Here is a 26,563-nt window from a genome sequence, read left to right on the forward strand (position 1 = left end):
GGGAAACGACCCCCGCGACTACACGACCACAATCACTTGCCCTGTGGTCCAAGCTTGTAAAGACAACATGGGTCACTGGGTCGGCGTAAGAGGACAGACAGACAGACAGACAGACAGACAGACAGACAGACAGACAGACAGACAGACAGACAGACAGACAGACAGACAGACAGACAGATAGACAGATAGATAGATAGATAGATAGATAGATAGATAGATAGACAGATAGATAGATAGATAGATAGATAGATAGATAGATAGATAGATAGATAGATAGATAGATAGATTCAAAATGGCGCTGAAGTAGGCAACCAACGCTAATCGGATTAGCAGAGATGCGCGCCAGTGGTTTGTCCCGTAGATAGATAGATAGATAGATAGATAGATAGATAGATAGATAGATAGATAGATAGATAGATAGATAGATAGATAGATAGATAGATAGATAGATAGATAGATAGATAGATAGATAGATAGATAGATAGATAGATAGATAGATAGATAGATTCAAAATGGCGCTGAAGTAGGCAACCAACGCTAATCGGATTAGCAGAGATGCGCGCCAGTGTTTTGTCCCGCTCATTTTTGCGGCGAATTTTCCAGAGACATTGTATCAGTGCGTAGCTGTCAAATAGCCAAACAAAAAGAGTTCTCTATAATACGTCCCGTGGTATCGTGAATTGACCTATAGTGCCGGAGCTACAGTACATTACCTTACAGCTGTGGCTTTCTCCGGGCATGTCTTACCAGCTTTCCAGCCTCCAACATCCAGCTTCGAACATAGAAACTTCCCTTAAAATTTGCAACTCGTTGAATAACAGAAGAAGCCATCAGAGCTCCGTATGACACCCACAAAGCTGATTCTACAGGACACGGTTACGTTCAGAGAGAACATGCATACTCGGATCCTCTGTGAGCACGAATGACCTCATGTCCATTATACGTGTACAAAGGTATGCACGCGCGAGTACATGTCCATGACTGATGGTTTTGCATTGCCGTGCTGAGAGTTTCGTTAAGTAGATTTGGTGCTTTGTGTCCTTCTGTCACGATGAAGATGCAACGGGATTTTTGGTTAGGAGTGTGTGTTTATGGTACCCCGTTTGTTTCGCTTGTGTCACTGTCTTCAACGGCTAGCCTCAGAATTTACAAATGGCGAGTCTTGTAGTCGCGCATGTTGGAAAGACGCTTTATTACTTTACCAACTTTTTCTCATTTTCATTTTTTTTATGTCAGCACTCATTAGCATAGGAACGCTTCGAACGCGCTACCGTTGACCAGAGCGCTTCAAAGTGTTTCCAGCACTGTTGGTGTTAAGTTATTTTTTTTCAAGATTCTTGTATAACCCTAAATAAGCACCTGCAATTGGCTCAACCTTGTTTATGAGGCGTCATGTCAGCCTGCGATTGCAATGACGAACTTTGCCCGTAACCGTTTTCAGTACGCCAGTGCTATGATTGGTTGTCGAGTGGGTATTATTACTCAGCGGAGAAGTTGCTTGTTGATGTTGCCGCAATGTAGCATTAAATAGCACAATGCGTAATTTTAAATCTAACTGTAAGATGAGAACATAAACAACATATACAAAAACCTAATCGCCCGATGGTGCCTTCTGCCTTGAATCGTGTGTAGCAAGCATTCTTCAAATTTCTGCGCACTCAAAGCTTCGCCACCTGCGTTCTGTGCAGTATGCAACTGTCACGTCACGATAGCTTTTTTCGGCATACATTGTGTTTGTTTGCGCATTGCTGTGCGCTTACCATGCATGAATGTTTCCGGCACTATACCTGCGTTCTGGTTTTGTAAGCTGTGTATGACGCGGCCAGAAAGTACGCTTCGGCCAAGCACCTACTACTCTATCTCCCGTCTCCTTCCGAAAAAAACTGTCAGTTAAGGGAAGCACCAGAGATCGTGGTGTAAATAATGGACACTTAGAGCAGCGGATATTTTCCGAAAGGTAAACGTTCCCACCTCAAGGCTCCCACACCGACACTCGTTCACCGCTATCTTTCAGGTTTCTCGGCGGGACTACGACTACTGCTAAGGAAACGTGAGAAAGTGATAAAAAAAGAGGACAGTGGAATGCCTGTGAGAGCATCTGCAGTGGTATAACGTGGGTGTGTTACTTCAGGATGCTGCGTCTCCTATCCTGTACAGAGGGAAAGGCAAAGCGATGTGATAGGCGTTCCTATTGTTACGCAGTATCACCGTCGAATCCTACGTCACACAGTGTACAACCACAATTTGTCACAAAGTCCCGTGTGTTTTGAGCAACGCAGCAGCGCTTTCATAGCGGATTGCGCTGGTGTTTGCGTAGGCCAATTTGTGAGGCACTGCATAGAACACTCGGTTGCGGTGTCGGCAAGCAACAAACGGGCTTCAGTCGCGAGTGGGCCTAGTTTACTCGCCCTGGGCATATCCGCGGAGATTGAATTGTTGGCGGAACAAGTATAGAGCGGATTTGCAAACTCCGAGCTCGGGTTGCCTTGATTACTCCAGCGTATAAGACGCAATAAATGCTGCTTTAGCGTCGTTTGTCACGCTCATTATCGAACGACAGTTTTTTTTTTATTATGGCAAAAATGGTTCACTCTGCCCTAGTTGACTGTGTTGCGGACAAGTGTATTTACCTTGCGTGCTTCGATCCAGGAATGGCGCTTCAATGGTGTCTGAGCATTGAGATATTACGGTGTTGAAATAATTCGGGATGTTTCATGAGAGTCTCTTTTCACGGACCAGATATTTTTTACATGCAGTAGATGCACTGCCGATAAATCGTTCTTTTCTTTGAAGCCGCGTGGCAGATCCCACTGTTAACGTATCCAGTATGCCGTGGAAGCTAACAGCGAAAACTTCTTTAAAGAAACATGTTGGCATTGAAATGAAAAATAAATTTTGCATTATATCAGTCTGTGCATGCCTTCTTTTACGCTCTATGAAACTAGATAATACGAGCTCGAACATATATTACAAGTTCAGGAACTGAGCAAATTACAGTAATCGTGAACTGATAGAAAATGGCATATGTATCCATTTGACAGAGTTGCCACTGCTAAGAAAACTAGAAATCTGGGATCGTGCGTTTGGTAGCAATAAACGAACAAGAGGTGCATCAGCTTAAAAATATCCTGAAGCAAGATGCGTGATCGGAGTAGTTGGTTACGTATATATTGATTCGAACACGCAATCACCAATTAAACTACCGCGTTACCAGTTTGCGAAACAGAGCAAAGCCATTTCAATTTTTTTCTCGAAATGAACGAGATAGCTTAGAAAAGCACATCATTCTATCAGCAGCCAAGATATGTCAAATCTCGATCAGACAAGGAACTGAGGCTCGTACAATCCCTATTGGCAATAACCATGACCCCATCTGTCAACCTTGGAGAATAATCTGCATTATTTACAAAGAATGCAAGGGATAACAAGTGAGAGTGATTGTTGCGCGAAAGAATCTCTATGCAGGGTTCCGTTTTTTTTTCTCTTGAAACATTAGAGATATTGAAAAATACTGTCGGTGCGGTGCGGAGCTACGATTCTTTGGCAACCCTAAAACAAAACTTTCACATTCACTTACGATGCGAGTTAGATTCCTAAAATTATACTAACCTACTTGCACATTTCAAACTTTCGGAGAGTGCATTCTTGCCGAGTCAGAACCTGTCATTCTACGCAGTCCTCTTAAGTCACAACAAACGACAGCTCATTGTCTGTTACGAATACTGACTCATTTGTTTCGTCCTTATCGAAATTCGCTACGAACGCAGTTGCTTCTAAGCCACGCTTGCTACAAATGCGATTATACGGCATTGATCGCTCGCCACGAGAGCACCGGGTCTCCGGCATCGCTCGCTAAGACGGAATGGCGGAATCGAATACGAAGGAGCAAACGGGGAAGCACGTGCACTTCGAGCAAAACATTGAAAAAAAAAAGTTGCGCGGAAGCCACAGGAGGAGGCGAGATGAATGTTGTTCCTGAGAAACACACTGGAAGCGAATTCGTGCTTGGGTGAGCGCACCGCAGAGCGAGGAACGCGGCAATCCTATCGTCGTTCGCTTGGCTGCCGCGCCACGGGAGTTGAGGTGCGCCTTTGCAAGTTGCATATACGTCGTCTGCGGCTGTGATCCTATGGAGATTGTTTCGGCCTACAGGGATTACGTGCGGCGCTCCCATTCCTACTGCGAGCACGGAAGAGCGCGGTGTGGAAAGTTTGAAGCAGCCGATTAGCATTGCTTGATGCCCGTGTCTGACGAGAAGTTTCGCGGTGGCGCCGCTTCTCCGCATGTTGGGAGAGAGCGTCGGCCCTGTTGGTAAACCTAGAGTGAGCATCAGCTAGCCTCATTTCCCAGGATAGAGAGAGAGTGAGAAATGGAAGATAGGAAAGGCAGGGAGGTCAACCATGCGCACGTCCGGTTTGCTACCCTACACTGGGGGAAGGAGTATGGAGAAGAAAGAGAGAGGAGATGAAATCTGACTCTGTCCTATACGGGTGAACGATTAGCTGTGCTCGTGTTCGGAATGCTCCGTAATGACGAGGAAGTGCAAAGGAGCTCTTTAAATCGACACGCTTGAACCACGCTTTCCGCTGAGGCATTGAAAAAAGTGCGTTTAGAGAAGACGAAACCCTGGTGAAATGGGCAATGGAAAACAAACATGGAAGGCGACGGCTAGGTTTGTTATTTTCGCGTTATTCATGTTTAACTAAACAGAACGTATACGCGTCCGAACCCCAACCCACGCATCTTCCTACTGGCTGTCATAACTAAATGAATTCATTTTCCCCCTAATAATGAATGTGACAACTAAATTTCGGCGAGAGAAAATAACGGAAAGATTTACGCGAATAACGACAGCTGCGTGTAAATTGGCGTTGGTTACGCGAATGAGGCGTTTCCTATTATATTGCTAAACTAAATATTTAGGCTATCTAGGTGACTCCTAATGAACTAGCTCAGTCTACGCGGGAATGAAGGCAGATTGCGTTGAGGATGTTCGAACAATTACCAATGATGCAGTTTAAAGGAACTTAGTTTTGGTGCGGTCTATTTTTCCGAAGAACAAAGAGAGCCCAGAAAATAACTGGAACCTCATAACAAGTGCGCGCGCCTTGTATTTCAGCGTTCGCATACGTAACTCTAGTAAAATATGGGCCAGCTTATCGCACTTTAACGAACGGCTGCGCTCTTTCCCCGAGGCTTCGGCATATGTCAGCGCGCATCTTCGGTCCCCACCGAACGCGAAGCCCCCGGCTTTAGATGTGCCTAAGATGCACGGCGTACTGGATGACGACGTTTACGCCACCGACATTGCAGATGGCTCATGTGATAAGCGTAGGCCGCAAACCTGCCGCGCCGCTGGTGTCAGTGGTTGCCGCGAGGTGGCGTTAAGTTTGATCACTGCTCGAGGGTAGTGCCACGGTCGTTTGCGCTGAAAAAAATATGTCCGTCCATTCGGGTCTCGCAGGAGCGTTTCAATGGTTGTCGGCTTGAAGTTCACCAGGACGCTGACTTATTCCTCGTCTCCTAGCACATGATGACCTTCGGCAAGCCTGTGCGTCAAGGCGCCTGCGTGTGGAATGTTATGGTGGTGTGTTCGTGGCTGCCTGAGTTACAGCCGGGACTGTTGGTGGAACGGTGTTAACTCTGCTGCGACCCATGACACATGACGGGCAAGGTCTTTTACGCGTTCACACGAAGATGTTTCGTTTCGTCCCGAATCATCACGATCTTGAGGAAATAATGGACACTTTGGTGACGAGACCCGTATCCCGGAGCTTCTCATTTTGAAAGAGAAGCCTTGGACTTTACTTGTCAGCTCCTGCTGACCGGTATTTTCTTGTCTGATCGGGGATTACAAGGATACGAGCCAGTTCGATTTTGCAAGTTCTGTACCGCGCCGTCTGTGGTATGCTCGAGAGTGCTGGTTGCTCTTGCTTCAGAAATACGTGCGTACACAACAGCACATCTCCAGACCGATCCCAGCCGCACCTAATCACATGGACCAAGATTCAATTGCAACGGTGATCGTGGGCAAAGGTTCGTCTTCGCTATAAGTTTAATGCATGACTTCCAACCAATTTTGTTTAACTTCCATAAAATTTTATTTTATTTTCTTTGGGCTAGCCCTAGACAGCATCACTGCGGCCGAATCACGATAGCCCCCTGAAATCGAGCGCAAAGGTTTGAATAAGCGGTGTGCTGCTTAATCATTTGTACAAGTGTCAGGTTATTACGAGAGAACATTGAGCCAGATCGTCAAAATGCTCGTGATATGCCGTAGAAATAATACGTGACATCAATATTAGAGAATCGGATCAAAATACAGGACATAAAAGGACAGGTGCTCTAGTCAGCAAAGTATTTGAACCGGAGGCTCGCCGAAAAGGTGGATAGATCCGTATTCATGCACGCAAACTAAAATTGTAGGCCTGCTGGACAGGTCCCACTGTCAAGTTTGGTGTGTAGTCTTATATTTCAAGTCATATTCCCGTGCAAAGAAGAAAATGAGCGTTAAGTCGAAGCCTCTCCTTGTAAACTTCTTCTCAGGGGCGTACATGCTCACAAAGAAAACTAGTCGGCAACGCTAAAGTTCAGTAATGTGCCACTAAAATGCGTGCTATTTGAGTAAAACTTTCTGCTGGCAAGTACATATTGATTGCGAAAAGGGCCCGGAACGGAGGCACAACCAGCTGCTATATTCGTGTTCGTGCATTTGCGCTATCAGCACCGATAGAAATATGAAAACAGCAGCGCGTTGCGTTCTCTGTGTAGCACACGCTCGCGATAAATGGTCGACGCCAATATTTGTTGCAAGACAAGCTCTGGTTTGCCCGGGGGGGGGGGGGGGAGAGTAATTGGCATCTTTTTTTAATCGGCACTGATGAGGGCCAATATCCCACTTGCGGTCAGTTGGTTTCTCCATTCACTTTCGTGTCTATATATACTTTCATTATTTCAATTAAGAGGTAAAAGGAATTTCCCTTGTCGTGTCCTTGGTGTTATATATATGGCTCGCACTAACGTCTTCGTGATCACCATGCTGGTGCATCGGCAAAGTGATAAGCTGGGTGCGTGACGTCACGAGAAAGATATCAATGCATATATATATATATAGTTACTTATCAATTTCAGTATCGTATAACAGTCAACATGGACTACATGGCCACAATTAGTACATGCCTGGGGTAGTTGGAGAAGTATCGGAGAGGCCTTTGCCCCGCAGTGGGCGTAACCAGGTTGATGATGATGATGATGATGATAACAGTCACCTGGTCCCGAATGTGCACTGATGCGCCATTCAACCAGTCATCTGTATTTGTAGGTTCCATACTCTTTGGGAAACAGTAAACAGTATTTTGTGGGAGCGCTTTGTGGGTTACATAGAGACGGTGCATAGTCGTTCATTCTGTGAACACGGCCTCCCATTCGTAGGTAGACTCGAAGACTCCGTGTAAACGCACTAGTATTCAAAGCAGCTTGTTAATTCGATTGTCCGCTTGCGATGGCCACGTGTAATCACAACTCTTGCGGCTGCTGATCCGGCACCAGAACGGTGACCTGAGTTGCCGTTCACCAAGGACGTGGCGAAACGAAAGCTTAAGGAAAGCCCCCGCCAGCTCGGGTGCTAGTTCCTTCTTTCCCTTTCTTCGTGTTGCTACGTTGGACAATCTGCGGCGGCAGCCGCGCATATTTTTTGCAAAGGAGCGCTGTGACCGTTGGGCAAGCTTCACCATCGCCCAAGCAACCACTTCCCGCTCGCCTCACAATAAGCGGTAAGCGCACGTGGGCTTAGTTTTGACGACCCCCTTTGTGCGATCGTCAGGGCACCCGCTTTGTTTGGGCTGGCGCCGCGCACGAAGCTCATCCAGCCATGGGTAGCCGTGCAACGCTGGCAACGGGTGCGAAAATCAAGCTCTGTCGCCGCGTCTTGACTTGTATGTGGTTGGGCATAATGCATGCTTGACCTCTGCTAGCACAGCGTGACAGTGCGTTGATGAATGTTGTAGCACCACAGTCAGTGAGGAAGGGGGCAGAAAAGGAGCAGGAAGGATGCGATCCCCATAGTTCTTGAAACACTCTCCTCCAGCTTTAAAAATAGTTACGGCCGAGGTTCCACAATCTTTGTTTCACTCCTTCACGGTCAGACAAGTGACGGTTGCCGTCAATGCGCAGGTGACAGAATCAGAGGCTGCAGGCCCTCACTGAACCGCCTACATTTAGCCACAACGACCGCCGTCCCCGAGGGTTTGTGGTGGAGCTGACAGTGCCTCTTAGCTGCGCTGTTCTTTGTGGGTGAGTGCACACGATCTGAATTTTCGTTATGCTGACCTGCTTCTGCCTTAGGCTGGAAATCTCAACTGCGGTTTCGATTCGAGAATGGCATTGACTTGGGGCCAATGCATTGTGAGGTTACCTTCTGCTCCATTGTATTGCATGTTTGTCATCCACAACGCGGGATTGGCTGATCGTTCTGACAAAGTAAGCGGAGCGCCTCTCAAGCAAGTGAATATATGTGAAAGGGAAAACAATTGAAATAGAATCGTCTCGTTATCACGGCCCCGGTCCAAAGTTACACAGAGAACGAGCCCTCTGAACCGTGTGAATGAAGACGCAACCATAGATTTTGATTGGTTACTACTAAATTATTCTTGCGAAAAAAAAAACAACTTTGGTATATTGTTTCTTGAGTCTAATCCTTGAAGTGTGCTGTTCGCACAAACTAACCCTTTTCTTCTCAAGGGACTGTGGATCGCTATTAGAGAAATCTTGGGTTGCATTCTTAGGTAGCCAAGGTAAACGGTGAGAGAGTAAAAAAAAGTACATGTGTTTTCTCGTTCCATCTTTAGTCTTAATTGTTGTAAAGCGCCAACGCTAGCGTCATAAACCAAGGAAAGCACTGTTTACGTTTGAATTGGTCACAGAACCCTAAGTACTTCACAAGCGCCTGCAAGTGCCAGGAAGTGCTTCAATAAACAGAAGCGCGGGTTGTTAGGGAGCTAACAAACTCTAAGCAGTGCTGGAGATAACAAACAAGGGGCTGCAAATTTGCATATCGGGACCGTGTTGTCCTACCCAATATTATTTGAAAACTCGTCCTGTAGTCATCCGCGATTGCGTCACAATGTCTAGTTATTTTACTGACAAAATTAACCTAATATATCATCACAAAAATATTTTATTACCCTTTTTGTTTAAGTAGTATACCAAAGCCACATTTTGTTTCTAGAAAGTACCGCACAAAAGAATGCTTGACTCAACAATAGCCACACGGAGGTCAATATCCGCTGTATCAAAATTCTAATGCCGCTGTGCAGGTCTACGGAAAGACGTAGACTCTTTAAATGTTCAAACATTCATTACGGACTTTTCCTTCGAAGAAGTAAACCTTATAAATTAAAGACAGTTAAGTATAGCAACATGAGCCTTCTTCTATTGCGCCTACAATCATCTCTATCCTGCCACCTCATTCATAGAAAAAAAAAGACAATTCTACACGGTGCATTGCATCATTTAGGCTGATTGAGAACACTTACATCTGAATAACACAGCGCGCAGAAAAATATAGACAAAAGAGACTTTCCCTGCTGCATTATTATAATTTTTTTGATGCCCTGCTTCAGCCAATTGTGAGCCCTAGGCTATTTCTTTCAGTATTCATTTTGCACGGATTCTCGGTTATGAATCAACTTTTTCCTAATCGCTTGCGTCCACTGCATTGATTACATTACTCAGGAGCGCAGCTCGAGCTGTATTGAAAAGAGACAGAAAGACCTGATACTATTTTACTTGTTTTTGATACGGAAGTCATTTAAAACCGGGCAGCAAGTCTTGCTTACCTGTACTTCTCCCGCAACATTACGTTACTTGAAATAATTCTGTATCGATGTGGCTTTTCTGTTCGCTGTGAAATTACAGGTCCCTTCCTTGTTTTGTAAATATGTCACTGTTATGACATTCTAGGTCTGCAGAAACGTGAAACGGTGGTGTACCACCGTTGCACGTTTCTCTGGAAATGACTGCACATTCAAAGCTGGCGTTCCAAAGATCACATCCATCTTCACGTTGGCAGTGCGACGCAGAGATTATGACCACCTCCTTGATTACATAAGTCTGTCAAGAAAACTGTTTTTAAACAAATTACATAACCATGCTCGACTGCTAAAATGAGTATGTTTATGAACTACCCGCTCCTTTCTGTTACAGCAAATGGCACTGAGAACAAATAAATACAATGCAAAAAAACAAGCTTCCAGCGCATATCAGCATTGCTTGAATGCCCACCCTTTTTTTTTCGGCCGTATAACAGATGCTGTGCGTAAAGCCCTATAGGTGCTTCGATCTATGTGCGGCTTCCACGAAAACAATTTTATAGAAAGAGGGGGTTCTCGTCGGAGCCCACAGACTACTACTGAAACACGTGCGATAGAGAAGTGTTTTTTTTTTCTTGTATCGCTCCTGCTGCAAAACTTGAAAGGAGGTAACACAGAAATGCACACTTGACAGAATCTCAAGGAGGAATTTCTAAAAGCGAGGGTCGCGTGGGTGTAGCTCAGGGCAGCCCTAACGCAGTATAGGCCCGGACTCGTAGAAGGAATATCTCTGAGAGCACTGCTTCCCACGACAATGTGCAACAACTCTCGCAAAAAAACTATTTTTTCTTCAACAGTGCATCCAGTGACAAAAAAAAAGACTCTGCCAGCTCCCTCTCCCTTTTGGTATTTTCATTTCAATACGGGATCTCCCACTCGAAATTCCTACACGATGGTAGCCACATCTCGTGCAACGTATAAAGTCAGATTGCCCACGCGACCAATAGAGAGCCGCGCATCATATCTCGAGTCGTGCAGGCAGGTACGCAAGCGAAGAGCGATGAGATTGTCGCATTCTTTTCTCCACGTCACCCCTCCTCCCCTGCCGCTGGGAGCACGCACCGCAGATTTCTCCGTTACTTTCTCAGGAACCACTCTTACTTCGCGTTCTCCTTATTTTTATTTACACCGCGTTCACTTCAGTTATTTACCTCCCATGCGAATCCAAGCTTCTTTAAAGCTTTCGCTTTCATCGTCGCCGCCTCGAAACTTCTATTTTTCGTTTCTATTCTACGTGAACACTGTTTGCAATCAGACACCCTCAGTGCGAGTAGCAGATATTGAACTTTCTTAGGAGACAGTTCGTGGCGCTTCTTCTTGTTACTTTCTTTTTTTTTTTCAAAACGCCGAAGTGAACAAAAGGATGCAGCTTTGTTGCAGAAGCCTCAATGGGCAACTGTTTGAAAAGCATTGCGGAGTGACTTACGGGGACCTCTTTGTAAACCGACAAGGCCACATTGGTTTTACGCTGCTGGATTCACAAGCGTCTTACTGAATTGCGTACGGTGAAGGTCATCTGGGGTCAGTATGTGTACTCTGGCGTCAGTATGTGTACCGCACATTCGATCAGGTATTACCGTATTTTCACGCAAGTGACGGGAAAACAAACATCGGTCGAGCATCAACATCAAGAAAAGGAAAGAAAATAGGACGCAATATTAACATGAAGTGGTGTCACAAATAAGCAGGAAACGCCGTAAATGAAAGCGGATACTCGCAGTGCTTCACTTATTGTTACTGCGAACTACTTTAGTGAAACTAAGGTTGAAGGACCAGTGTGTAAGTCTTTGTCATTGTCGGCGAGAACAGCTTCTTCATTCGTGAGACCCAGCAGCGTTATTGGGCAAACAGCGCCTCAAGATTTCCCGTCATCCAATCAAACACCGCGAAGCCGTTCGCGGATTGCACGGTGATGCACCACGCCACATCACTTGACGCACCTGCTCAACAGCGCTAACCGTATTTCTCAAGCTTACGTTTCACACGCCATAACCACAATGATCCGGCACTAAAGCGTTCGAAATCAGAATAAGCACGGTGCAAGAACACACAGTGGCAACACCCAGATTGTCACTCTTGCGCGAAGCAAAGTGGCAGTCGGCACAAAGAGCACGACAAGCACAGTCTAAAGATTGTTACACCTTTGTTGATGTATAAAGAGCGTTCTGTTTTCACGTGGCTAACACGCTCACATTGAAGGGGTAAGACCAAATTGTTGGTGGGAACCAATGATGGCACCAAAGAGATTGCCGGAGTGGAAGTCGCCTATGTCGAGCTAGGGTGAAGCCGATGGCGGCCATCTTCCGGAGGGCAAAAAGTAGCCCGCCAAGAGTTTCGCAACGCTGTTGGCCGACTTTTGCAGTAGTGTTTAATTGCTTAATGGATTGTCAAGTTCTAATGCAACACTGCGGGCTACGAGGCGAGCAACGTTGGAGGTATTCGGATTACATATATCCGAATACCGTGGCATTTTTCAATTTTATCGGTGTCAATACCCAATTGTCTCAAAGTAGAAAAAAATTGCCGCCATTGTAATTGCTTATTCGTCTTCTTTACTGCAGTGTAGAAATCGATCAGTCGTGAAAGCTCTCATAACAAAAAGTCATTAGAAACTTAAAATGTAGCATGAGAAATAGCCGTACATGCAACAAACATGAGTATTAATTATTATGTTCGTGATCATCAGGTGTTGCCGTGGCTTTAGTATCCTCATTGCATAGAAGCTCTCAGAACATTGGCGGCGGCCATTTCCTGTTAGCTTGAAATATGAAATTTTACTTTACTCTAGAGCAATGTAATACTTATCTGCACCTTATTTAAATGAGAAGAATAATGGTAATATGTAAACCGCTTGTACGCCAATTCTCCTAAAAATACGCGAGCGCGCTTGCACATTTCGGGGTGCGCGCACCACCGCGCATGGCAAGGTACGATGACCCGAGAAACTCAATCTGCGGCGATGTTTTTCCCCTCGCAAGAGGGCTACGCGGCAGCTTCACTTAATGGGCGCTCCCTCCACTTCAGCAGTTTTTCTTCAGCCTCCTTGGATGGCCGGCACCTTGCTTGCCGACTTTTTCTTGCAAGTAAAAATTATCACAGCAGTGATAGGCGACATAAAAACTCCTATAAAGTCTCATTTGTATCCCAATGAAATATTCCTGTAGGATATTTCTGTGGGCCCAAAGCTGTCAGAAGAACTTAATAATTTTCACCTATGTCTTTTGTGATCGCACGTCTAGTTAGAGCCGCGTGCTCGCCCTCTATAAATTTTTGTGAGGCTCTAACCGTTGCGTGTTACCCTACCCCTGTGACCCTTAACACTGGAGGAAACATTTTACAGTGCAGGTGAATATATATATATATATATATATATATATATATATATATATATATATATATATATATATATATATATATATATATATATATATATATATATATATACGAGAGAAGGGGAAACTAGGGGCACCCCTCGGTTTTCCTTCATCTCTCGTTTATTCGTTGCGAGGGTATCGAACCTGGCAGCCTTGATGTCAATATAGGTAGCATACGAGGGTCTATAAGCAACGCGCCTACTCACCTAAGATCACGCGTTACGTGAAGCCATCGGACAAAAAAGGATGTCCCACGTCGGCACATCCATGACCCTGAGTCGCGCTGGCTGGCATATCGGCTAGATCTAGCCAGCATAAATGCCCAAGTTAGTAGATGGATTGATAGCCGTGGCCTTAGCACAATTGATAGTTCAACTCAAGCGTAATGCGGAGGTTGCGAGTTTGGCTCCTACCGGCTACGAGTTACTTTTTCGTTCACTTTCATTTTCCTTTTCTTGGTTTCTCTTGCAAACCCAGTAAATGTCGCCTTATATGCTTTCCTTGGCTTGATTGTATATATATATATATATATATATATATATATATATATATATATATATATATATATATATATATATATATACACGCATGTGTGTGTGTGTGTGTGTGTGTGGGTCGGAAGTAGGTATTCGGATCCGGCACCTAATAAACCGAAAAAAGTTAGGACACTCCTAGTAGCGCATATAAACAAGCATTTAGTCTTGACGTTTCGGCTAGGGTCCAGCCTTCACTGCATATATGTATTATAAACATTATAAAAAGGCTTACACGAAAAAGGCACTTTAAGGCCCTGAATATGTGATATAGGCACCAATATTGGCCAACGCAGCCTTATTTTAACCGATAATTGACGGTTGTATATATTTCCAGCATATTTAGCAGCTTAACACAACACGAAGTAAAGCGTACGTATTGAGTACACAGCGCGGGTGTACGCAAAAATTAAGCCTTTGCAATCTTCAAATGTAAAAAGAAAGAGAGAAAAGGGGAACGGTATTGCAATTCAGAATCGGTACAAGATAAAGAATGGCGTACACATGTGCTACAGGCGATATTTCATCTTTGCCTCCAATTTTCGTATGTGTATGCCGCACATCAGCACGACGCGAGCAGCATTCGACTTGTTTTTTCAAGCGGCCCTCTCTAAGGAGTGAACGATCGCACTGCCAAATACAATAGCTCTCAAAGAGCGATGTTACTTTTCGCACATGCGTAAATTTAGATAGCGCTTCGCCTATGGTCTAGAAGACAATAGCCTTCTTCGCCTTAAGACTTATATATGGCGCTCGCTTCGATTCCGGCTAAGCAAGAGAGTCTCGAACATTCATTTTTTCACCCTCCTGCATCGAAGCAGTTAAAGCCGCCCGCCGTTGCCCGCCAAATTGACACCCAGTGGTAATAAAGTGGTTGTCCTATTCAAAGCGCCACCATTTTCGCCACCCCGGCATCATTCGCTTGGAGTTTTGTGCGTATCGAGAATGGGACCAAAAATTGACAGCATTGCAAAAGACAGGAACGTGTAGGGACAAAAAAACAAAAACAAAAAGAATTCGCGCAGTCACTACTCGATTCATCGCACTCTTATATAAAATCATTCTGCGAGCAGTCGCGGCGATTCTCCCTTGGCTTTCCATCTCGGTCGCATAGAGCCACGTTCTCCATCTCTGCGCCGAAGCAAAAGGTGTGGCACATGAACGGTCACTTATCACAGGCCATTTGGCGGCTATGCGATGTATAGACAGGGAACTATATATAGATATTCTCCATGCGGCAGAACTACAAACTTTTTCTTCGTTCCCTTTCTTCACCATATCGAGGACGTCTCCGTAGGAGCAGTAAACGACGACCCCTTGTTTCTATATAATTTCTAATCGGATCGCCTTCAGTATATCAGTTTCTGTTAGCATCGTCATTTTGTATGCAGCCAACTCATAAGCAAGTCACAAAAGAGGAAGGTAAATGCCTGCGCATTATCACTGGCGACGGGAGAGAGGTGTTTCGTAAAGAAGTCATGAAACAGAAGTGGCCCTCCCCTTCAGGACTGTGCAACGATACTTTGCAATTGTATCATGATACGATACACGATACTCTGGCAACAAGTATTTGAGGTGCAGGTGCCAGATACTCCATCAATTACTGTATCCGATGCGATACTTTCCATCGATACTTTCCAAACACCTCCATCTGTATCCTAAGATACCTCGATATGTTCGCAACTGTGTTATTATAGACTCGTATAATGTAGCATCCAGCGCGTGTGCGCAAAGATGCTTGCGTGGATATTTAACTCTAACTAACCTTGTTTCATATGAATGAAATATCTCTTACTATATCCACTTTTTTGTCGTTCTTGCTCCAAGTATCTATATTGTCTTTCGGAAACATTTTATTGCGGTTGCTTTAGGTGCTTAACGTGAAAGTTCTTTATACGCGGCGCTGTCAGCGGTTTTCGCTTGTCGTTTTGTAATTGATGGGAGTCGCTGGTCTGGTTGCCAAACAACTAAAGGGTCGACGTCTAATTACAAGAACATCTGTAGGAAGCCTCCGCAGGATGGCGCAAATACTGCTGGGGCATTTTACCTTGGCCGTAAAACTACTAGCGTTTACGCAATACCAGATCACCGGAATGGTGTAAAGCAGCAACAATTAAAGCTGGTTGTGACATTTCTGTTTGATGCATCGTGTACACAGAGAGCACATACAGCTGCAACGATTTTTCGTATTCTATGTATCAGCTGACGTAAAGCTTTCGTTAGCGACATATTTATTAACGTACAATCCTTTTACGATTTTTCTTCTACAAGAAATCTTGTACAGCAAAAAAAAAAAATAAGTTTCATACGTATTACAGCGGGACAAAGCGTTGCAGGATGCCGCCGCTATTCACACTACTCCCACTTAAGCTCAGATTACTTGGCAATTTGTAACAGTAAGAAATATAAGTGTGAGCTAAAAATAAAATAAAAATATATCTAAATGAAATGCAAAGGTGGTTCCTTGTCACACAATCACGTCGAATACGTGGAAACACGGTACAGACGGCACCATTAATAGCTATGACATTTAGGCATGACGTATTCTCAACTTACCTGTTAAGGTCACACAATCGACAATCCAGTGTCTGTGGAAATTCAGCTGCCTTAGTGGCAGCAGTACCAGCTTGAGAAGCGGAGTTAAGCTAACGTTTATGGTTTCTCACAGTGATGTTGCGATAGCAGTATCTTGTATCTTAGGATACACGATAAGTTATTTCGTGTATCGGAAATACTGATACTGATACACGTATTGCCACACGTATCATGATACAGATACAAGATACCCAAAGAGTATCTAAGATAGTATTTAAGATACATGTATCTTCGGTATTTTCCTCTTCGGTTTACTACTCCTGCAGCGGGTGAAGTTGTCGTAGCAACGGTAGCAGGAACATGGGAGAGAAAGAGGACTGGCTGCGCGCACACGTGAAATGGCGTGCTAAGTCTATATTGGGTGTGCCAGCTATCGTGCACAGTTATAATTTTTTAAAAGTGGGAACATACACTTGGTTATCTTCAGGTAGAATGGCCTTTCGTTTCTAAAAACACGATGCATGATACCTGCGACATCCTACATAAATGAATGCAGGGATATTTCGACATGAAGTACTGTATTATAGTGCTCCCGTTGCTTTCTCTTTGCTCAAGCCGAGGGATTATACGAAAAGCGATTAGGACGACGTATGAGACAGTGCTTGCATTTCAGTCGCTTGAATATACCGCTTTATTTTATTTTTATTTCTTGCAGTTACGTTAGGCTGCCTTCTTGCTGACGAGAGTGAGCTATGAGGTGTGGACGCTCTTCTAAGGTTCATGCCTTAGGGAAAGTGAGTATTCTTTGGAATTGAGTTGTAACAGCATAGATGATGATATCTTCAGAAAATCCTGGCAGTGTCTTCGCAGTAAAACTGGAATTTAAGGACTAATACCAGCTGAATCTAGCGTTGATTGGCATGATGGCGCGGATTGACCGACACCTATAGAGGCCTACATCCATATTGCACTATTTACACTTTTCTTGATTATTGTTCTGGAAATAGCGAAAGCAAAAAAGCTTCCACGAGGTGCTATTCACGTTTTCATAGATGTGCGAAACTATTTTCCTCCGCAGGCGGTTTCTCATGAAAACATGAATACCTCACATGGCGCAACCAAAGGACCGCTATGGGTATAGGCTTAGTCGCTATATAAAGCTCCTCAACGATTAAACGTCTTGGTGGCCACATGGAGCAGTCACTGTACCATGTTGCATAATAAGGAAAAGCAGTGAATAAACATCTTGAGCTTTTGCAAATTACTTCCCGCACGTGGCAAAAAACTGCGCCAAGGCAGTAGACATCTTTCCTGAAACCTGACAGCTCACTTAGCAAGAAATGACCTTCTTCGCGCAGTTGGAATTTCAAGGGATGGCTTGTCGGCCATCAGAGAAGCGTTTGTAAATACTTTGTCGCTTCTGTCTAGAACACTCTTCCACAAGTTTATTGGGCTGATGCTCTTTTAATTTATCGGTGCTTGTGGAAAAGCACCAACCATGCCGACGCGGCAACTGTAGCTAACCTAACGCGGTATATAGAAACACGCGGGTGCTCAGGCGTTCTTTCTTTTCGCTCAAATGTGCCGTGTTCGGCCGCTCTAGGCACAACTGTGGGAGAATGCGACTGTAAAATTATAAGGAACTTCCTGTGGCCTTAATGGCGTAATTGATAGGGCTAGTTGGTGTTTAAAAGTACATCCCGTTGGACAACACACATGCTACCTCAATTGCAGATAAGAAGTAGCGCAGAATGCCAAGTATTCCTTAACTTGTTAATTCCTAGACAATGTTGGTGTGTCTCTTCATTCGCTAATGTTATCCAACCCAACGAAATCTTAATTTACAAGGTACACACAAAAAAAGTACTCGACGAACGTCTGTTCTAAAGTGTCATGTAGTTGAAGTGTACAATAGAATAAGCATTAAACATACCAAGGGATGACTTCAAAATATTGGGGGAGGATCCGTTTAGTTACTCGACAGTGCAGGAGGCATCGGGCTGGATTTACACGAAAACATGGGTCTATTATCGAGTCCGCGCATGCGCAATGGTGTGCCTGAAGAACGCCTAAATCGCGCCGGCCACAAACGTAGCGCAGTGCCGGCGTGTGTTGGGTGATTGGGCCGGTGATTCGGTGGCCCCCAGCCGCATCGCATCGTTCACTAAATTTAGTTTCTAATATAAATCAGTTTTGTAGCATGGGGCATGCGCACTACTTATAGAAAATTGGCGTTATTAGTATAGTCAAAATTGCTTTTTTTCTACGTTAGGTGTATTTCCCTGAACATTGTTTTCATTAGCGCCAATTGATATGCATATCATTGATTTTTGTTTGTCTTTCACGTGTTTCCTGACCTTTCTTTCTTGTAAAATTTAGTTATGATTGCCCAAGATATACCCTTTTGCATGTGTTAGCCGTTGATGTGTGTGTGAGTCTTTACATGTGTCTTCCAGCAGATACATGTAAATATAAAAAAAAAACTATTTAGTGCCGTTGCAGGTTCAGTCGTTTGGGAATGTGCATATTTAAACGCCACAATGATGCTTGTAGTGATAAGCTCCATTTCTATAATCAAAAATGTGTTTTTGCGTCTTGTCCTTCGCTAAACTGTCTGCCTTTATGAAATGTATGTGTATGTTCTTTGGCGAGGCGGGAAGCGGCGAAATTGTTTGTCGAGCTTTTTTTCTCTTACCTTGCGCATGCCGTTGATGGAAAATAAGGATTATTATTATTATTATTATTATTATTATTATTATTATTATTATTATTATTATTATTATTATTATTATTATTATTATTATTATTATTATTATTATTATTATTATTATTATAGGTTTCTCAAGAATAAAATGGCAAGCATTACAATAACACGCCAAGTACGCTTGCCTGTTGGGTAGTAAATAATTATACTCGTTAAGTTTCATAAAATAACTTTCACTGTTTGCCGAAATTCGACACTTCATGTCAATTCTAAGGGGACTGCTTAAACATGTCGGAGCTACAGGCTAAGGGGTCATACTAGGAGATAGATAACACTAATAATTTTATGCGTGGAGCCGCAAGGGAGTTCAGAGCGTAGCATTGGAGAGCTTGACTTTCTGCTCGATGACCTGTCTGTGCAGCGGTGCACGGCATTCGTTATCCGACACCGCACGCGTTCGCTCACTCAAACATGCGACTGAATCGTTTGCGAGTGGTCGCGTAGAAAAGTGGGTGCCTGCGAATGGCTGAGGTGCCGCGCGATTCGGTGCCAGGCGTGCACAGACCTGTCAAATTCCATAATTCTTGCAAAAAGAAACAGAAGCCGGCGTATCCAGATGGATCAGCTAGAGCGAACTTTTTGCCCATCGATAAATGCCTCCGTTTTCCGCATAGCATTCGCTCTAACAAACCTGTCAATTTGGACTAGTAGGTAGTCCACAAAGTACGAAGGATGCGGACAGAAAAAGAAAGCACATGCGCGCTAGAAGTGCACTACTACCAATATTTTCTTCTCGTGATTTAATTACTACTTTATACCCCACAGACACCAGTATGAACTTACTATGTCGGCTGCTTGTTGCAGACGCTTAAATTGCGTAACCGTATCAAGTGGCTACAATTAGGTTGGGCCAACTGGTCATTGCATAAATTGCCTGTTGCGAGGTCATTGTTGTAATGTAAGAAGTACTGCTGCCTCGTTGTTATCTTGTGTAGGTTGCGCGTCTTTCAACGATTGCTTGAGTACTGTGCACGCCGCTGACACGCCGACTGACAGGGCCATGTCACCGGCTTTGTGGACAGCACTCCTTTATTGTCAATTCTACACCCTCTCCGTTAACACACCTTCGTTCTTTGCCGCACCCACCCCCCCTTACCCACTCTCGCCTTTGGAAGAACCCTACCTATATATACTGTGCCGACGAAAGCATATATCGCCTTGAAAAATGCAAGTACACTTGTCAAAACGTTGGCTCCGGCTTTCACTTTGTTCCCGTTTTGCTCACCGTCTTGAATTTCCATCTCCCGCCTTCCCCCTGTTTTCTTAGGGCAGTCAAGTATCACGAGCATTTGCGAAGTCCCATGCACGAGTAAATCGAGCCGCAGAAGAAAGAAAAATGGCTCTTAGAGACACGCCCAATTCCGTATTCAAATGAAAGTACACGAAAGCGTCCGAGAAGAGGTACACAGATTGACAATTTCTCATACGAGACGGCTGGCGTATCTACAGATTGCTACACAACGGACTACGAATCTCCATAATTACAAAAAATTAATATAAGTATGACGTTGCACTAGAGAGGCATAAGGTAGCGGGATTGATTGGCAGCAGCTTTGGCCGAAATACAATGGGGCTGAACAGCAAGATAACCGTATATCGAGATTTCCGCGCAAGTTGAGGAGGTATAATTAGTCAAAGTGCATCTGAACTACCCACGCCCCCCTTTCCCACTAGTAGAGTCCTGTCTTGTGGACCTATAGTACTGCTTTGGGCTGTTCAAGCCAGTTATTCAATAAACATAGACACGAGTGCATCCGGAGGCCGGTTATTGAGTTGCTCCCTCGACAGAAAAAAAAAAATATATCTAAGCCCTTCATGACAGATTTTGGGAGCCCAAATCTCATTAATTCTTCTTCAGTAGATAAGCTTCTACTTATTCAATAATAAATTGCATGAAGCCTGTCGGCTTTGTCAAGCATTTAAAGCTTTTTTTTTGTATTCCAAATCACAAGAAAGGTCTGTACTACCTTTGCAGCTGACGCTACAGTATTGGAGGGCAGGAGAAGATTACTCTTTAAAATGCTACAGAATAAGTATAATCATAAAAAGGACATACTTTGAGCTCTTATATGACTACGTTAGTGGGGTACCTCGATGTTATGCATCACTAATGATTTTTGTAAGCGGGCATTCTTTTTCATAAAAATGTTGTCAGTGTAGACTAGGCGGGTGGATTATCTCCACTTCTAGCGCGTGTCGTAAAAGGCATTCGCTTTACGTGGATGGCGCTTCCGGCTAATCCTACGTCCTATATGTCAAATTAAGCATCTCGAAAGTGTAAGACCCACATGCAAGTAAATAAAAAAAAGATTAATTCAGCCGAACCCATGTAACGATGAGTGTCGACGGCATTGCGTTGAGCATCGCAGCCGTAAAGTCACACAACGTATTGCAACGTAGAAACATAGTATCTATGAGACGTGTACTAGTAGCACAGAGACTCTTCCCTCGCGTTACCCTATGAACAATCTGCGCCATCTAGCGATGCCGCCAAGAAGCGCGACCTCCTAAGTTCACGATGTGTCGGTACAAGCGAATGCTGATAAACGCGTCGCGTGTCAGCCAGGCTCCTTTCTCGCGATTTTTGTTTTCTGGACAGGCATCGCCACGTAGAGGCGCTGCCGAGCAGTCCTCCTGCGGCCACCGAGACAAGATGCATGGCGCCCCGTCGCGTGCAAACGCTGGTGATTACGGCCTCGCTGGCCGCACATACCATGGGACACACTCGGTGACCCAGTTTGGCGTGAGGTTTATTGAAGATTGGCAAATATACACCAAGTGCATTCATTACTCAGCTCACTACAGCGCTGGCGGGAAAGGTGATCATTTGAAAGTGGCGCGTATACCCAGGTGCATTTCTGGCGCCGCTTGATGAAGCGTCCGGGACGTTGTCCTTGAGTAACCAGTGTGAAGTGGGTTTGATTGAGCCAAGCACTGGAGATATTCAAAAGTTTTTTTTTTTTGCTAATCGCACACTACGCTGGTCAAAATGGCGAAATCGTTTTCTCGAAATGCAGCCGAGCTCCTCTCGTGAGCTTCCCATTGCACAAGCTGCGCCATCCAGCAGCGATGGTTTCGTCCGGCCGACATAGGAGAAATTGAAATTTACCATTTGTCGTTCTAGAGCCGCACATTTCTGTAGTGGAAAATGCATAGTTAGCCAAGTTGGTGACATATAAATTACTTGAAAATGATATACACCCGGATTTGCACACTAAGGGACCCTTGCCAGCGTCACAGAGACAGAGATAAGCTTTAATGTTAGCGTCGGAGAGGCACGTATTATATGGTTCATAGGTAAACAGTGCCATATACCAAGTAACCTAAGTTAGTACAACGGCTCGTTTCGAACGCTGTTCCCGCATCACAGCAGCGCGACGCTCTACCCGGTCCAATCATAAACTACGCAATGACCCAGGCTGACGGGAAAACACTTAGAAGAGATATATAGGTAGATATGGGGGGGAGATGGACAGTCAGCCCCAGAAAGTGCGCAAAGTATGCTAAGAATGGTAATCACGTTAAAGAAATTGAGCATATCCTGTATCACCAGCCTGTGTTGTTCTAATGCCATTTCGAAGTCAAAAAATACAACTCAGCGCTGCCTTATTGTGATAGCACGTCTTCGCCTACGTCGATTTCGCTGGCATTCCAAATAAATACCTTGGTTCGCCTGTACATCATCTGTGTGGTTGATAACACTTGTGTTCATAGCACTTCACCTGGGTGGCTGTTAACATGAGGTGAACTCGGGTGGCACTCTCACGTGAACTATGGGACATCTTTACTACAAGCAGCTGTTCTCTCTCACGAGGCTCTTGCAGCGACGAGCTATGGCTGAGGCAAATGGCTGCTTTCCTTATATATGTACTTGAATATGCTTATGTCGCAAGGTTTGCGTCCACTAATACACTACCAAACAGACAGGATGAAATTCAGCGAAAAGCAAAAGATTATAATATTTTTAAAAATTCGAGATATATGATTCATGTTCGGCACTATTAACCAGAGCAGTGCTACTTAAGCTACAATATTGCGCCAAACATGCACGGGAAAGAGCGATAAGTCAACTATTCAATTACATCTTTAGTAGAGATAGCACAAAACACTCGAGTAAATGAGAAATAAGTCGCACAAGACATCAAATTTATTGAACACCCAAGACGCCTCATATTAAGGCTGATCGTTTTGTACACTCTTCGATTTCGTTATCAGTTAGCAAGCCAAACAAATCACCTACCGATTTAAGGAATATGTAGTTACTAAATAGCGCGTTAGGCTTGTAGGAGACGCAAAGCGCGCATTGTTATCATGAATTCCGACGGTTCGTGTTCGTCTTCCACCTCGGTTTCGCTCTGTGAACGCTAGTAATGATACATTTACCATCTTAAGTGACGAAGAAGAAGTGACGTCTCTAGAACTATGAAGACGGCATGGCGACGATGCCATGACAACGATGTGATGATGTTTCTCAAAGGATGACATCCGTAAAACGACAGTGTGGCGATGTAAAGCCTGACAACAATGGTATGACGACGACTGTGTGATGATGGGGGCGTGACGATGACGGCATGGCGAGGGTCGAATGACGAAGCTGGAGTGACCATAATGGAACGGCCTCACGATGACGATGTGACAACGAATGCCTGAAGACTGTGTGACCACGATTGTGTGACGACAATGACGTAGCGAAGATGCAATGACGAGAGTCGAATCACTAAGCTGGAATCGCGTCGATACGACTACAACGGCATCTCGCCCACATGTTCATACCTAGTGGTTCAAGCTGTGAAAACTTGTGCCACTGGGCCGGCGTTGAAGGCGTGATGACGGCGTCTTGAGAATGACAATCGCCAAAGTTGGTATTCGTATGTCTGATTGTTAATCCCTTTGTTGGACGCATGATGAGTTTTACATCATCGTTTGGTAGTGCAGGCAGAGGTTTGCGCTTTGGTTGGTGGAAGCGATTTTCTTTGTGGTTGGCCACACCATATGGATAGTCACCACGTTCCCCTCTCGCGAAGTTTTCCTGAGTTGCTGAACCGCGTTGCTTTGGAGATTGGGCTTAATTGCCTTTTTCGTTCTTCTTACCTTGTTTCTTGGCTATTTGCGATTACACAGTGCGATTAGACAACTACCACCAGTGCGGTTGGTCTCTGTCGGGTCGGTTTCCATGTTCTCGTGAATTCGCGAACTCGGGTTCCATCTCGCTGGTTCGAGATTCTTCGTTTTAATCTTTTGGAGAGTGCCCTGAAGTGGAGAACATTGATGCCGGTGTTCTACTTGTAGCTGTCGTTGGCTCTTTGGAGGCCTTCCGAGACATCTTCGGTGTTGTTGAAACGGCCGTAGTCTCACGGACCATGCCTAGGCGTAGCGAACGCCGTGCATTTCCATGAGCGTTCTTGCCGCGCTTGTGACCCAACGCAGCTGCTACCGCTTCGAATTTTCTAACTTCAATATTTATGTTAAAAATCCGCCTGCAGGCCTAAAATGATACCCGGTTGTAGATCTCTTCGAGTAGAGTTCAATAAATATCTTGGTTGTGGTCCTACGGTCATTCGAACAGGCGTAGGTAGGGTTTTTGGTAGAGCCCACGTGATGCACATCTGCTCAATCTGGCCTTCTAGCGGCAATCCTTTGTAGTGGAGTTAAATCGTATAACCAAAAAAAAAATCATTTTTCATTTTTTACCTGCGTTACCATGGTCAATGTTGTCGCCGATGCAATGACGCAGCGCCTACTGTTGCAAGCCGTTACTGTCGACTACCCGCTACCTTTTTTTGCGGGTGGTAGAGTGTGCAAAAAGACCTAGATAGGGCGGCGAACAGACACCGCGGCATTTACACTGGCAACAACCTTAGGAAACTGGCAATTTTACACTAGCAACAACCTTAGGAAACGCAGCCTTTTATGGCGTGGGAGATTAGGGGAAAATTTGGTGCCTCGCGCTATACGTCGGACGAATACAAGCATGAGTGAATGCAAGGGCCATTTCGTCTGGCGACCTACCCTGGTGCTAATGGCACGAAAGAATTGTTTTCGATATTGAAAGGAGAAAAGTACAATATATTTACTTCATGCTGCTCGGGCGTCCACATCTAATGTTAATGAGAGGTATATCAGCCTGTTACAATATCTGGCGAATCACAGAAATACATTGTTAGAAAACAGAAATCTAAGCAGTTCGAGTCGCGGTTTTTACGTAGATTACTGTATTGCATATAGCAGCTGCAGAACATAGAAGTTAAATCTGAAGTGACGTTTTTCTTTCTCCTCTGTGTTGTATTACTTCTTTAACATTTGCTTTTCCTTCGAGAGCTCCGTGGACAATACCAGATATTAGGGTGCCATGCTTTATTTTGTTGCAGTAACAGTACGCCAAAACCAACTTTGAGTGTAAGTAATAGAAAGCTAAACATATGCCGAAACCCGCGACATACGAAGCCATAGGAATAAAGTTGCGGCAGTGGTATTATGCTGCTAATATTCTCTGTGCACAAGGAGATTGGCAGTAATGTTTTTATACGGAGTACTAAAGATTTCAGGCAGTTTCTAAGATATTCTTTACGCTCACTCTTCCAGTACCCGATGGCGAATATGCGCTCGTTACAATCACTGCCGTTCTGTTTACGCACAGTGTTGCTTTTCCATACACTGTTATAAGTCTACGTGACCGTCATGCTAGGCTCCCTGTGGTGAATTTCGGACTGTGCTCACAAGTGCTCCTACAGGGAATTTCCCTCCCTAGGCTGACGACATTCCGCGAATGCGTTGTCTCGGCCTTGTTTCTACCTGATATTGCTCATTCGCACACAACCGATATCTCGTCGTCTTTACCAGATCTAGGTTCTGCCGACCTGAACAAAATTATTTCTCCACACCTTTTCCCCGCAACCTTACGATCACCTTCGTCTCCTCACCTCTTATCGGAACGTCTTTGACCTTTGTGACCATCCTCTGTGTCAGACCTGCGCTGTCAAGCACCGCATAAACATGGCGAGGTTCCTCCGATCCACCGACGGCCATACCGAGTATCTCCAGCTAAGCGCCGCATCCTTCAAAACGAGGTCGACAGGATGCTAGCCAAAGGTATAATCGAGCCATCCTGCAGCCCTGGGCTTCTTCTGTGGTTTTCGCTAAAGATAACAGAGCCAGCTGGAGATATTGCGCGGGCTTCCTGCAACTTAACAAGATCAGCAAAAAAGACGTGTACCTGCTCCCACGAATAGACCATGCTCTGGATTGTCTTCACGGCGCCGAGTTCATTTCTTAAATGGACCTTCCTTCAGGGTACAGGCACGTCGCCGCTGACGACATCGATCGTGAAAAGACCCGCTTTGTTGCACCTGATGCCTTTTATGAGTTTAACGCCATGCCGTTCGGCTTATGCAATGGCCTGGTTACCTTGGAACCCATGATCATAAACACCCTCTTGCATGGCTTTAAACGATCCATTTCACGGTTTTATCTTGACGACGTCATTGTAAA

At 44.7% G+C, this 26,563-nt stretch overlaps 1 protein-coding gene across 2 annotated transcripts in view; it reads left to right on the top strand.

Moving 5' to 3' along the window:
- LOC142559614 (uncharacterized) overlaps positions 1–26,563 on the top strand; it is a 93,309-nt gene that overhangs the window by 35,750 nt on the left and 30,996 nt on the right. For both annotated transcript variants that reach the window (XM_075671189.1, XM_075671188.1), the window contains 2 exons: positions 8,173–8,292; positions 17,027–17,105. In XM_075671189.1, coding sequence (XP_075527304.1) covers positions 17,064–17,105 — 42 coding nt within the window. In that variant the 5' untranslated portion in view covers positions 8,173–8,292; positions 17,027–17,063. The remainder of the gene's footprint in view (positions 1–8,172; positions 8,293–17,026; positions 17,106–26,563) is intronic.

Source organism: Dermacentor variabilis, chromosome 10, assembly GCF_050947875.1.
Source record: "Dermacentor variabilis isolate Ectoservices chromosome 10, ASM5094787v1, whole genome shotgun sequence".
In the NCBI taxonomy this organism is placed as follows: Eukaryota; Metazoa; Arthropoda; class Arachnida; order Ixodida; family Ixodidae; genus Dermacentor; species Dermacentor variabilis.